Source organism: Vipera ursinii (genome assembly GCF_947247035.1).
Source record: "Vipera ursinii genome assembly, chromosome: 1".
NCBI lineage: Eukaryota > Metazoa > Chordata > Lepidosauria > Squamata > Viperidae > Vipera > Vipera ursinii.
In genome coordinates, this window is record NC_139512.1 from 41,470,792 (window position 1) to 41,484,807 (window position 14,016).

At 37.8% G+C, this 14,016-nt stretch overlaps 1 protein-coding gene across 1 annotated transcript in view; it reads right to left on the bottom strand.

Moving 5' to 3' along the window:
- RIN3 (Ras and Rab interactor 3) overlaps positions 1–14,016 on the bottom strand; it is a gene marked incomplete at its 5' end in the record, with an annotated part of 43,990 nt that overhangs the window by 14,393 nt on the left and 15,581 nt on the right. Inside the window, 2 exons of the mRNA XM_083353869.1 lie at positions 7,346–7,654; positions 10,794–12,314. Of these exons, the coding sequence (XP_083209995.1) occupies positions 7,346–7,654; positions 10,794–12,314 (1,830 nt within the window). The remainder of the gene's footprint in view (positions 1–7,345; positions 7,655–10,793; positions 12,315–14,016) is intronic.

The following is a 14,016-nucleotide window of genomic DNA, read 5'->3' on the forward strand; positions in this document are numbered from 1 at the left end:
TGAAATCCAGCTGGGTGACCTTGGAGCAGTCATTCTTTTGCAGCCCAACTCACCTCACAGGGTTGTTGTTGTGTGGGAGAAATAGGAGGAGAAAGGTGTGTTGGATATGTTCACTGTTTTGAAAAAAATATAGGAGATAGAGAGAGGAGGGGAATATGCTTTTAAAATTATTTATTTTCCTTTTCTGAGTATTTTTTAGTGAACTTAGTTACGCTATTAGAGTTAACTATAGATTGAAACATTATTGATTTTTTTGGTAAGTCTTCTTTAAAGTTTCCTTACCCCATTGCTCTTTTGTAAATAATTTGAACTCCACCCAGAGAAAGTTTCAATTAGTCACTGGGCATTTCCTCATAGCTATGTTGGTAGTCATTCTTCCCATCTCTGATTCAGTAGTTATATATACTGGCATAAATTACATTGCCCAAGTGTTCTATTTCAGTGCTAAGGCTTGAAGATAGCCTAGCCTAGCCTAGCCTAGCCTAGCCTAGCCTAGCCTAGCCTAGCCTAGCCTAGCCTAGCCTAGAATAGAATAGAATAGAATAGAATAGAATAGAATAGAATAGAATAGAATAGAATAGAATAGAATAGAATAGAATAGAATAGAATAGATAGAATAGAAGGGACCTTGGAGGCCTTCTAGTCCAGCCCCCTGCTCAAGCAGGAGAACCTATATCATCTCAGACAAGTGGCTGTCTAGCCTCTTTTTAAAAATCTCCAGTGATGGAACATCCAAGATTTCTGAGGGCAAGCTATTCCACTGGTTAATTGTCCTCACTGTCAGGAAGTTTCTCCTTAATTCCAGGTTGCTTTTTCTCTTTGACCAGTTTCCAACCATTGTTTCTTATCCTGCCCTCTGGTGCTTTGGTGACCCCCTCTTCTTTGTGGCAGTCCCTCAAATACTGGTATACTACTCTCATGTCTCCTCTGTTTCTTTAGACTAGCCAAACTCAAGTCCTGCAGCCACTCTTCATCTCTTTTAGTCTCCAGGCCTTTGATCATCTTAGTTGCTCTTCTCTGAATTTTTCCCAAACTCTCGACATCCCTTTTTTGTGATATGGTGACCAAAATTGACTGCAGTATTCCAGGTGTGGTCTTACTAAGGCTTTATAAAGCGGTACTAATACCTCGTGTGATCTTAATTCTATGCCTCTGTTTATACAACCCAGGATTTTATTAGCTTTTCTGGCTGCTGCTGCACATTGCTGGCTCATGGTTAAGTGATTGTCCACTAGGACTCCAAGGTCCCTCTCACAGTTACTGTTTTTAAGCCAGGTCTTGCCCAATCTATACTTGTACCTTTGATTTTTCCTGCCTAAATGTAAAACTTTGCTTTTCTCCACATTGAAACTCATTTTGTTGGATAGGGCCCATTGTTCAAGTTTGTCAAGATCTTTTTGGATCCTGAGTTTGTCTTCTGGGATGTTGGCTACTCCTGCCAGTTTGGTGTCATTTGCAAATTTGATGAGTTCCCCTTCAATTCCCTCGTCTAAGTCATTGATGAAGATATTGAAGAGTACTGAACCTAAGACGGGACCTTGTGGTACCCCACTGCTTACTTCTCTCCATGTGGATGTAGTGCCATTGAGGACTACTCGTTGAGTATGGTTTGCCAGCCAGCTACAAATCCATCTGGTGGTGCTATTGTCTATTTCACCTTTTTCTAGCTTACCAAGGAGTAGGTTGTGGTCTACTTTATCAAATGCCTTACTTAAGTCTAAGTATACTATGCCCACAATATTTCGCTGGTCTATTAGTTTAGTCACTTTGTTGAAGAATGAAATAAAATTAGTTTGGCATGATTTGTTTTAACAAACCCGTGCTGACTACTGGTTATAAGTTTGTTTGCTTTTAGTTGTTCGCATATCTGTTTTTGGATTATCTTTTCTAGGATCTTCCCAGGTACTGATGTTAAACTGAATGGTCTCTAGTTTCCTGGGTCCTTTTTTCCTCTTTCTTGAAGATGGGAACCACATCAGCCCTTTTCCAATTCTCAGGTACTTCCCCAGTGCTCCAGGATTTATGAAAGATGTGGTGCAATGGTTCTGAGATAACATCTGCCAGCTCCTCCAGAAATCTGGGATGTAATCTGTCAGGCCCCAGTGATTTATATTTGTCAAGGTCAGATAGGTGTTCTCTTACAATTTTCTTATTTATTTTATCTTTTGTTTCTAATTTGTCTTTTGCAGTGGTATTTTTGGTATGTTGGGCTATAGTTTCTTTTTGTGTGAAGACTGATGCAGAGTATGAGTTAAGCAGCTTTGCTTTCTCCCTTTTCCTGTTATTTCCTTGCCATCTTCTCTCTTTAGTGGACCTATAGTTTCCTTGACTTTTTTCTTGTTGTTAATATGTTGGAAGAAACTTTATTATCCATGATTTCTATTGCAAGTCTTTGTTCGTTCTGAGTCTTTGGTTTCCTGACTTCATCTTTGCATGTTCTGGCTGTCTGCTGATAATCGGCCTTAGTTATGTGCCCCTCTTTCCATTTTTTGTATTTGTCCTTTTTGTCTTTCAGTTTGTCAAAGAAATCTTTATGCAGCCATGCTGGTTTCTTCTTGAATTTCTTGTTTTTCTTTTTCAGTGGTATTGTGCTGCTCTGGGCTTTTATGATCATATTTTTCAGAGTTTCCCATGCTTCTTGGCTTGTTTTCCCCTTTAGGATTTTCATCCATGGGATCTTTCCTAGGTTCTCTCTGAGTTTGTTAAAGTCAGCTCTTTTGAAGTTCAACACACTGGTTGGATTGTTTTCTGTTGCTAGTGTTTGCATTATATTAAATTCCAGTACGATGTGGTCACTTTCACCCAAGGTTCCGGCAACTTCAACTCCCTCTAGGTTGGTCCTTATAGTTTTAATATGGGATAATTTAAGGACAATAATTGGTGCATTTTCCTGGCTGCATCTTCTCTTCACCCAGCATCACTTGTAGTCAGGAAAAGCCACTTCCAATTGCTGCTTTTAACATATAGTGGGACAGACCTCTCAAGATTCCCTACTGATAGATCATCAGTGTTGGAAAATCTGCATTGCTGACCTGCTGCTCAGGCTGTTTCTGAACATTAGTCTATTCTTCCAGTAGAGCATTACATCTTTGTCTCAAAATAGCTTAGCTGACAGGTCAGTGGATCAGAGAAAGGGGTTGGAAGACATGGTATGGAGCAACACCTTCTGTTTTATTACACACTCCTTCTCCACTTCAGTGACCTATCAATCAGGATGGAGGAGTGGCAAAGAGCATCAGCTGATCTCCCTCCCATGTCCCTGCACGATCCCTTTTTAGTGTGGTCTTGGGACAAAATTCAAATTGCCATATTACTATGGGTAATGCAGAGCTGAAGTGGTACCCACCCATCCTTGAGTCTGTAAAAAAACAATTATCAGTACAAAATGAACATCTCTGGTGACAGTCCTTCTGAGGAATACCGCCTCTGTTTCACATCACTAGTGTTACTTGACCTCCCTCCAAAATAATATCTTATGAAGCCTAAAACATTTTACACACTCTGAGGCTGTGGTCAGATGTGTTAATGTAAGGGAGGAAATGCTGCTTTACCACAAATGCAGCAAAGAACCACTTAAAGCTGCCTCAGTCATGGGCTGTGGAAAAAGATAAAATCAGTGGCATGGGAACACATTTGAAAAAAAAATAGTGCTGCTAAGTATGATGTGGTTAGAAGGAAGGAAGGGAACACAAGTTATCTAGAAAAAATAGAGGTTTTATACTATCTTTCCCAGACTTGGGGTGCCCAGATAAGGGGTACTCTCGAAGTAGTTCAGGCCAGTTCATGGTTGTTAAATTATCTACACGTATTAGAATCTTAGATGTGTCCTGCTGGGCATGGACCAAACCAGCTTGTCCAAGCAGAGTGGGGAAAAAAACCTGTAATGTGTCTGATGGGAATTATGCTTCGCACACACCAATAGGACTGTACTCTGGGGTCTCTAGAGCAGGGGTCCTCAACCTGGGCAACTTTAAGACTTGTGGACTTCAATTCCCAGAATTCCTCAGCCAGCTTTGCTGAGGAATTCTGGGAACTGAAGTCTACAATTCTTAAAGTTGCCAAGGTTGAGGACCCCTGCTCTAGAGAGCCATTTAGTTCAGACAAAGGGAAAATGACGGAAGTTTCTACTATACTTTGTGTGCGAGCACTTCTTCTTGGCACGTTTTGTAAAGTGCAAATAGTGGTCCACAGCTGGTGAGTGCTGGAGAGACAAGTTGTATTCTCTAGTATTTGTCATTCTGGGGAGCAAGAAAGGAAAGAGAAGAATCTGCGGAAATCTGCCTGAATTCTCGGTCTCCTCCCTCTGACCAAATTAGCAGCTGTAAATCTTTCAGGGGTTCCTTCAGTGACATTGGAACAGCCTCACTTGCTCAAGGTGAAACTGCCTTAATCCAAAACCAGCTTGTCTTCTTTTTGGTTTGTGTTCAAAGAAATATCTATAAGAGGCTTAAAATAAACACTCTCCTACTGTGCTGTAAAGCCCCATGCTATTACCGTCTCCTAGTTAAACTCTGCTGGGTCAACCATTAATTGTGATTGGACTGCAGGACTTGAAAGAAAGAGGTATTTAATAATTGAATGCAGAGTTTAAAGAAATTGGAATCCTTCCAAGATGTCCATAAAGGAATGAAGAAACGTTCCTCACTTATGGGTAAACATGTGTCTCCCTTGATTTTGTGGTAGAACTGGACAAATAATTAATGGAGCAGAAAGCTGTGTGTTGATTTCTAAATATTTTACAAACATATTTAATTAAAGTATTCAAATATACTATTCAGGAACAACACAGCTTTTCTTAAAAGAAAGGATCTTGTCTTTCACGGTACAACAAAATCATCAACCTCTTACTAATGAATTTCAGATCCTGATTACAGATTCAGGCTGCAATACTACTATATTTTTTACAATGGTATTTTATAAGCCTCCCAAAGTCATAGCATAATCCTGCTGACTTTAGTGGATCTAGTGTGTCTATTCCCAATCTATTATCCAACAGATGTACTGGAACCAGAGTCCCTGCTGTGAGTGGACTTCTCCAGGGTGGTCTTCTCCCCAATATATATTTCATGGAAAGACCTGCTAGTAGTTCTCCAGTTCCCTAAGGGAAATGGGAATGGAGATTTGCAAGTATTGTTTTTCTAATGCTATATCTGTCTCTGATACATCCTTTTCTTGAAACCTGACCAGCCCTCATCTACCTTAGTTTTTCAGGAACAATTGAAAGCCAAGTTATTTTAAGAAGTATGAATGTCACAATATATTTATTGATTTTAATTTTTGACTTATTTGTGGTGACTTTCCAAGATATTGTACAACACGATAATTTTAACTGTTACTTTTTGTTTTCTTATTGTTTTCTTTACAGATGCTTTAGCATCAATAATTTAATCCAAGAATCGTTGGATTATAGGGCTAGGAATAATAAAATAATAAAAAAACCAAGAAATAAATAAATTTAGGAGTTGCAGTTGCAACACATCTGGAAGGTATTGATCCAATTCTGGAAGTTGTAGTCCATCAATCTTAAAGTTGCCAAGTTTGAAGAACACTATTCTATCTTTAATCAACCAAACATAAGTTTACAGACATTTACCTGGTAAATGTTCACAAATTGGTACCATTAAGGTAAAGAGGGACTATGACTCCCAGAATTCCCACTCAGCAGGTGGGCTAGCTCTATATGAAGGGTACTAATATGGAGTAAAGACTATTAGATAAGATAGGAATCATAGCTTTTTATAGGGCAGCAGCAAGAGTCACAATCCAGAATATGATCCAGCATTTAAAATTATCAGATGATTTGCTTGTTTTCATTTATGGATATAAAACTAATTACTTAAAACAATCTCAAAAAATGTTTTACTATTTTGAATTTCCCATACCTTCCCCTTAACTGGGACTCCACTTTCATAAAAGCAGAGCAGGAAAAAAAACCTGAGATGGGATATAGTGAGAAGAAAAATGTGTGGTGTGGGGAAATTCAAATGAACATTCTGTCCCAAAGCTTCTCAATGTCCTTAAGTAGCCCTGGAGAAATTAGCGGTAGATCAAAATTATATTATCAGTAACACATTATTATCACATCAGGTTATTTTCTTTCATTTTCAAACCATGGAGAGCCATAAAATTCCACATCTCTGGATCCCAGTGTCTGCTTGCATTTATATATAAAGTGTTCAAATAGCTACATCTTTCTGTTGTATTAATTTTACTGTTGACAACTCTATAACATAATATTGAATTTTCTTTTGGTGGATAACATTGAAAGTCAGCTTAAAGTATGCTGTAAATTAACCAAAATCAAGACCGGAAGACCTGGTTGTTCGAACAAGCGGGCCTGGACTGACTACGATTTTTAATTAGGCTTTTACTGGGTTAAATTGTTTTGTAATTTCGTATTTATTGTTTAATTCTCTTTTAAATTTTTTACTCTATGTTTTTTAATTTTTATTGTTGTGAACTGCCCTGAGTCCTCAGGGAGAAGGGCGGCATATAAATTTAATAAAATGAAATGAAATGAAATATTTGAGATTTTTGAAAGGCATCCAAATCGGAAGCAGAAATTTGGCTGCCTCCAATAAAAGTTTCACAGAGTAAGGTAGCCCTAGAGCAGGGGTGTCAAACTTGCAACCTCACGTGACGTGTTGCGACGTATCAGACTTTTTTTCCCCATTGCCGGCAATGAGGTGGGCGTGGTTTTGCCATGACGCATCCGGCCTGCGGGCTGGCAATTTGACACCCCTGCCCTAGAGGTTCAGTAAGTTAGGAAATAGTTTAGACGGCCATTCAAGTATCCAATTGTTAACGGTTAGAGAGGTTTGGAATAATGCTTCTTTGACAGTCTCTGCCAGTGCAGAGGAACAACACTAGTAAAAGTTCTAATTCTACCCAAGTGAGTGATAAATTATTATAGATGGTTCTCCCACCAGTGATAGTAAAACTACAAAATAGCTTGGTCTAACAGCCCACCAGAAGTAGAGAGGGATCATTTCTGTATTATTGGGAATACCCATTTGATTTTCTTAAAAGAAGACAGTATTAATCCTAGTGGCTCAAGGGCTGCCCAAAACATAGCCTAATGTTCAATCTAGGTAAAAATAATTCTCATGAGGCCTTTATTTGCTAATAGTGCCAATAATTCTTGCAACTGTTTGATAATCTCTAGCGTGTTTAATTCAGATGTTTCTGTATCTGTTCAGATACTGCTCTCATTGTCCATAAACAAACATTCTGAAGGTTCTGTTACATCTAGCACAAATCTACACTAACCATCATTGTCACTTTATCAGAAGAGCTATTAATATTAAAAAGTATGGCTGGGTTTTTAAAGGGTGTCTTATAGTACCTGGGTTTCCTTGAGTCATAGAATCATAAATGAGTTTGCAAGACTTCAGTAGAATGCTGATTTTCTTCTCTGGAGAATAGGTCTTGGTCATGGTGGTGAATTTATGGAGTATTCTCTCCAGCAATGCAGATTCAGGTACACTAGTAGTGACTCCCAAGTCAGTTGTAGTTGTATTTTGTATGACTTCCTGATTTTCCTTTAGGAGTTTGAAAGATCCATCTTTGTTATGGATTTCCCGTAGGTAAGTATCAATGGGCACTTTTAAAGGCTTCAAGACACATTTGTGCAAAGCTGATTCTATTATCACCTCTGAAAAGGGGGAAAATAAAACATGTCAAATGAATATATGAGAAAGCAGCAACATAATAAGACTGGCATATTCAGAATTTGGAACCAGTAGAGATTTATATCAACCCAGCTAATATCGACTCTGTTGTTTTACTTACCTTGATCCTGACCTCAATTAACTTTCACAATAAGATGTAATTTTTGGGTTTCTCTGTCATCACTCTGGGCACTTGTGCATATTTGTACAAATTCCATTAGCCACTTTATAATCAAATTTGAGGGATTAGGCTTTGGTGAAGTCAGAGATAGATCTTCTCTGACTAAAGGGTATTTGTAAATAAAATAAATACCATATTTCATCAGCACTTGAGCTAAGAGAGAGCTTTTGCCAAGTGCCATGGAAATCAAGTAATCCAATCAGTTCAAATAAGTATATTTATTACAAACTTAAGCTCTCTATAAGAATCTGAAATACTAATGGTTAAAGCAATTTGGCTGTAAATAAGGAATTCATGGGGGCTGGACTTAGATCTCTTGTGGACATGAAGGGACTCATGACTGATGACGTGTGTGTCTGTGTCTGTGTCTGTGTGTTTGTGTATGTCTCTCTGTGTGTTTCCTCATTTAAGAGCAATGTTTTTCTGCTGGGAATGCCTAAAACCTCAACTCAAAATACTTTAAAATCCTGCTGTTTAGATTATATTAAGTTAAAAATTAGGCTAGGATTAACAGAACTGAATCTATTTTGATGTTCCACTTTGAGTCTCCTACTATTAATCAAAACAGGCTCCAGATAACACATTTAATAAATGCATAAAAATCAATCAGTTTCTCCTGCAGATTCACACATATCTTTTAATTCTAAACCAGGATCTTTTTACAGATATGGGGAAAAAGAATTGCCTCAAGCCATACTCTTGGAAGGGGCTCTAAGTACAAAGTACTGTTCCACATTTGAGATAACCAGATAGATAATTCACTTAAAGAAATACAGCTAATCAATTAAAATCCCAAAGATGGTGCTTTTTTAGTATTTTTAGTTTTTCCATATGTGCCTGGTTACTGGGAACTGAATATAATAGTCAAAACATAGTGAAAAAAAATATAACATTGACATTTCAGGCAATGAAAATAGAGTAGACTCAAAGGAAAATTAAATTCACTTGTCTATGGGCTATGGGCTAGAAGATTTCTGTCATTTGCCAAAAGATCTTAACACTCTTTAAGAGATGAAAGAATAGTTTTGGAAAATTTAAATGAAATTTTGTCTAGATGTAACAAGGGAAGTAAGCTCAGGGATAATCTCAGCATTTTTTCAAAGCAGTTTCAAGTAATTCCTCAGGGAGAGGCATATTGTGAAGAATTGGAAGGTTTATATTTAAAAAAAATGGAGCTCAGTTCTTGATCAGGAGGAAATATCAACAGCATGCCTGTGTAAATAAATGATCCTTTAGGAAGTGGATATGTAATGGAGCAATTCTTAAAACTTTCATTTCTACATGAGACTCATACTTGTTATATCTGCAAAACAAATATTTTACTCATGGAGTGCAGTCCTCCATGAATAGTGTTAAATTCGGCAAGGACGTAGTTCATGACTCTATAACTCATATTCTACTGAAATTATTGCCAAAGATTTGCAACAATTGAGCAAAAAGTTTATTTTTTTTGCAAAAGTTCAGCAAGTTGCACCACACTGTCCTGTCTCAGCTCTAGGGTATTCATAATCCAAGTCAGTCCATGAGAATACAGCCAAAGTACTTGATTCTCTTTGTAGCAATTGGACAAGCAATGACACACACATATATATACAACATGTATCTTTTTAAAAAGGCACTTTCAGACAAACTTCCCCTCTCCTCTCAGAACTAATCAGAGCAATCTGTAATTTAATTCAGAAATTTTGACACAAACTAATATTTCAATAATACTAATGTACACGCCAATCATAGCAGTTATGGACTCCCAAGATTTACCCAGAAGTAATTTCAATGATTTCAGTAGTGTTGGTACCAAATTAACGGGCATGGCAAAATAGACATTTCTGATGTTCTCAAAATGCTTTGGCATACACTCCCACAATCCCTTGCCATTGGGCTCACTGATAGGGTTGATGAAAATTGAAGTCCATAATATTATTAATGTAACACATGCATAAAATTATATCCTTAAGCCTAAATAATTATAGTCTGTACAATAGGAAAGAACTAGAAAGTGAAAAGGTGATAGCTAATAACCATGGAAATTTCAGTTTCAGAACTGACATTTCTACACATTTTGAAAGCAGTCTGAAATGAGAAATTTAGTAGAATAAGTTTTCTCCATGCATTTATATCAAAAATAGTCTCATAGACTAGATGCCTGGATACCAAAGTGCATGATAATATTATAAAAGAAAGGGACACATTTACTTCCAAATGATCCACAATCAGCTGTATCATTGAAGCATTTTTTTTTAATCTGTGGATAGCTGTGTATGAAATATACCATTGAATAGTGGCCATTGACCAGACTTAAAAAGCATTTTGCATCTTCTTTTCATCCTGATCCTGGGAATATCTATACGAAACTAACTGAGGATCAAAAAGTTAAAAGAAATAACCAATTCTTCAGAAAGACTACTTTGTCCTTAGAAACCATGTTTGTCCTTATTTGCATTCATATTGCATTCATATTGTTAATTTACAACATGCACCTTAGTTTATCTCAATGTGGAATAAAAAGAAGAAGAAGGACTACGGGAAAATTTGCAGTCGGAAAAAGGAATCAACTTTGATCAATACCTCACTCTACGTAAACTTCATGTTCTTCTTAAGTTGATGACTATTTTTGTTGAGTGCATATAACTGAAGGTGTCTTAAAATTAAGGATAAATATCAACTGTAGTTGTATGCTGAAATGTAGTGAATGAAATCAAAACATATTCTTTAACTCAGGGCAAATGATTTTTTTCTCTCCATCCAATTTTCTAAAACACCATTCTGAAAAGAGAAGGAACAGCAGAAGCAGATTCTTAAGTGCTCTGTTGAATTGGATCTGGAGCACCTCTACATGAAAATGACTATATTTCCTATCTCCTATTACCCTAGTCCATATGCAATGAAACTATATGCTATTCTTGCTTATAGGTCAAAACCCCCATAGAAATATGAACACTCACCTAGCTTCTCATCTGTGTGAACAGTCTGGTCCATTAAAGATTTTAGCTCTGTACTTTGAATTAAGTAACTCTTCAATTGTGTCATCATTAAGCGAATCTCTTGTAGCATTTCTGTGCTGGAGATCTGCTTTGCCATCATCTCCAGACTATAGACTTTATAGTCCTGCACCAAGTTGCCAAAGTAAGAGTCTTTATCCTGGGCCAGTTCCACAATCTTCTTCTGGAGCTTTCGGTCAGAAGAGAGAAATGCTGTGAAGACATTGCTTAGGCTGACCATGGACAGACGACGCTTGGCTCTGCCTAAAATCATAGAACGGGTCTTCTTCACAGTAGGACTGGTCATCAGTTCGAACTCATCTTCAGTGCTACTTGTAGAATAAGAATCTGGCTCGGAGGCAGACATCTGAGCCTTTGCATTGCTTACAGGACAATGCAATGAATCACTTGAACGTTCAGAATCTGATGTGCTGAAAAGTTTAAGGCCAGATTTTGATTCCTTTTCGGAAATGGAGCAAGTTTTTTCTATTCTTTGTTTGTTTTCTTGTTGGACCTCTGACTCTTCAGTTTCCTTGTGCTCCAAAGAAAAAGAGGTGGTAGACGATGACTGCTTAAAGAACTTTTTCTTTCTAAGCGGTGGGATGGGAGGCTGGGGGGGAGGCTGGGGGGTTTTTCCTGATAAACTCTGCTGCAGTTCTGTAAGTTCCTTCTTGTCCTCTCCGGTAGGCTTTACTTTTTCAGCATTTGGGGCAGATTTCTCTGTCACCTCTGCCAATACATTTGGAGCCTCATCGCACTGGTGATCATTAGCCAAAGCTTCATTCCCCCTGTTTTGTTTTTCTACTTGTTTTTCTTCTGACAGTGAAGTTTTCTGACTTTTATCAAAGGAAGAATTTCCTGAAGTTCTTTCAGATGAACATCGCCTTGGTGGAATGGATGGAGGACTCTTCTTTGAATTTGTAGATGGAAGGCTATGAGGAAAAAAGAGTTCTGGTCTGCTATCTTCCTTGTCTCTGCTAATTTCAGTTTTCATCTCTTGTTTGGTCTTCTCCAAATTATGGAATTGATCCTCTTTGGAAGGGGTCATAGAAGACGTTTTGGTTTGCTTAACAGCATGAAAGGACAACAGAGATGGTGGAGGAGGAGGAGGAGGAGGGGGAAGAGGAGGAGGAAGAAGAAGAGGAGGAGGAGGAGGAGGAGGAGGAGGGCGTCGAGTAGGAGATCTCTTTGGAAGTTTTGTCACAATGTTTCTACCACCAGAAGGACTCTCCCTGAAGATCTCTGAAGGAGAAACATGTGGGGGAAATGGATAGCTGCTCTCCTCTATAAAAATAGGATTTACAAACCACAGCTTGTCACTTCCTACTGACAGCTCAGTTTCACATGAACAATTGTTTGTGCGGCTTGCAAAAGGCTGGCTGGGGTTCTTTCCTTTTTTTGCCTGAGCTGTGATGTAAGCAGGATCTTTCACAGAATGGAGAAGCCTTCTTTCTTGCCTTTGATGTAAAGAGGAGTTCCAGAAACCTGTGAATAAATACGTATATCTCCAATAATAGCCAACTAAAAGCAATAATGTTTTAATGCTACTTGCACAATGTTGCTTAAAACATAGAATTACATGAATATATCACAGTGTTTCAAACTTATCCAATTAATATAAATTAAGACAAATAGTGTCATGACATTATAGGAGGAAAGGAAGTTGATAGCCTTCATGAATATATAGGGATAGCCAGCATTTTTCCCAACCCAAATTTCCTGGATAGGTATGAGACCCTTTGCTTCCAGAATCATTTGTCACCTTAATTTCAGTGAAAATGTTGGTAGCTGTGCTTTTATAGACATTTGGAATCTTATTACTCAATTCTATTTCAAAAAGTGCCATCAGGCCAACTCATAGCATAAATTTCTTCCTTTTTAATGGTAGAGTGTTAATCTGCAAATGAATATGGAAATATTAGGCAAGAGATATTATTTGATGACGCCAAAGGTGCACAGAACGCTGTTACCTTCCCACCGTAGTGGTCCCTATTTTTCTACTTGCATTTTTATGTTTTTGAACTGTTAGGTTGGCAGAAGCTGGGACTAGTAACAGGCGCTCGGACAAGCGTTGGCTCTTTGGCTTTGAAATGGAGATGAGCACCAGCCCCTAGAGTCGGAAACGACTAGCACGCATGTGTGGGGGAACCTTTACCTTTATTATTTGAAGACGTATGAGCTAGGTCAAATGTAAATTCATTTCTACCTGGAATATTATATTTTATAAATGATTAATAAGTGGTTGGATGGCCATTTATCAGGGAAGACTTAATAAACTTTTGCTTTTACCAGCAAAGATTAGATTACTTGAATTCCCTTTCAACTACATGATTCCAAAAAAACAAATTCCTTTGACCCCAGGAAATGCACTTCAAACTACTTTCTGAATGCTTTTACCCATGTGTTTGAGAACATAATTAGGAAAATGCAACACCCAAAGCATATCTGATACAGAAAGAAATGAACAATGTTGCAGAAAGTTTCTTAAGATGCTTCTAACAACTTCTTATTCATTGGATATACAAATAGAATACAAATATAAAATTAGCTCTTTCAACAGTTTCTATATGGCAAAATCTGGTGATGGCATTGCAAAGCTGTGCATCCTTGAACCCAATACCTGAAGACATCTCTGCTTGGATTTAGATGATTATACTTCCCTTTTAGCAACAGTTTAGCTGATTCTGGAGTGGAGGGTTTATTAACAGTTTAATAAATGTACATACATCTTGTTGTAAATACAATATCTGAAAGGAAGATGGCCTATAAGAGGCAAAGAAGGTGAGTTGATGGAGCTAAATTACTCATTGCTGCTCTATGAAACTAGAAAAGTTTGGGTGCACAGAGCCCTAGGCTTCCAAAATAAATTTGCATGACTTTGCACATGGAAGACTCTATGCTCTCTCAAACAATAGGAAACAAGCAAAAGAAATAAAAAATGTAAAGGTTTCTGCATGAAGAACTCATGAAAACAAGACTCAAAGTTCTCCTGCATAGCAGCTTTCTCCTATTCATTGAAATGGTGGAACTACGATTCTATTGGAATATTTGCAGGGATTGCCTGATTGATGCAGGGAGAGGCCCTCTGAGTGACCAACCCTGTCAGCTTCTTCAGCCTGGCATTAGCAGTGACTTTTACAAGGATGCCCTAAATAATGATGTGTGAAAAGGAAAGCCATTTCACCTC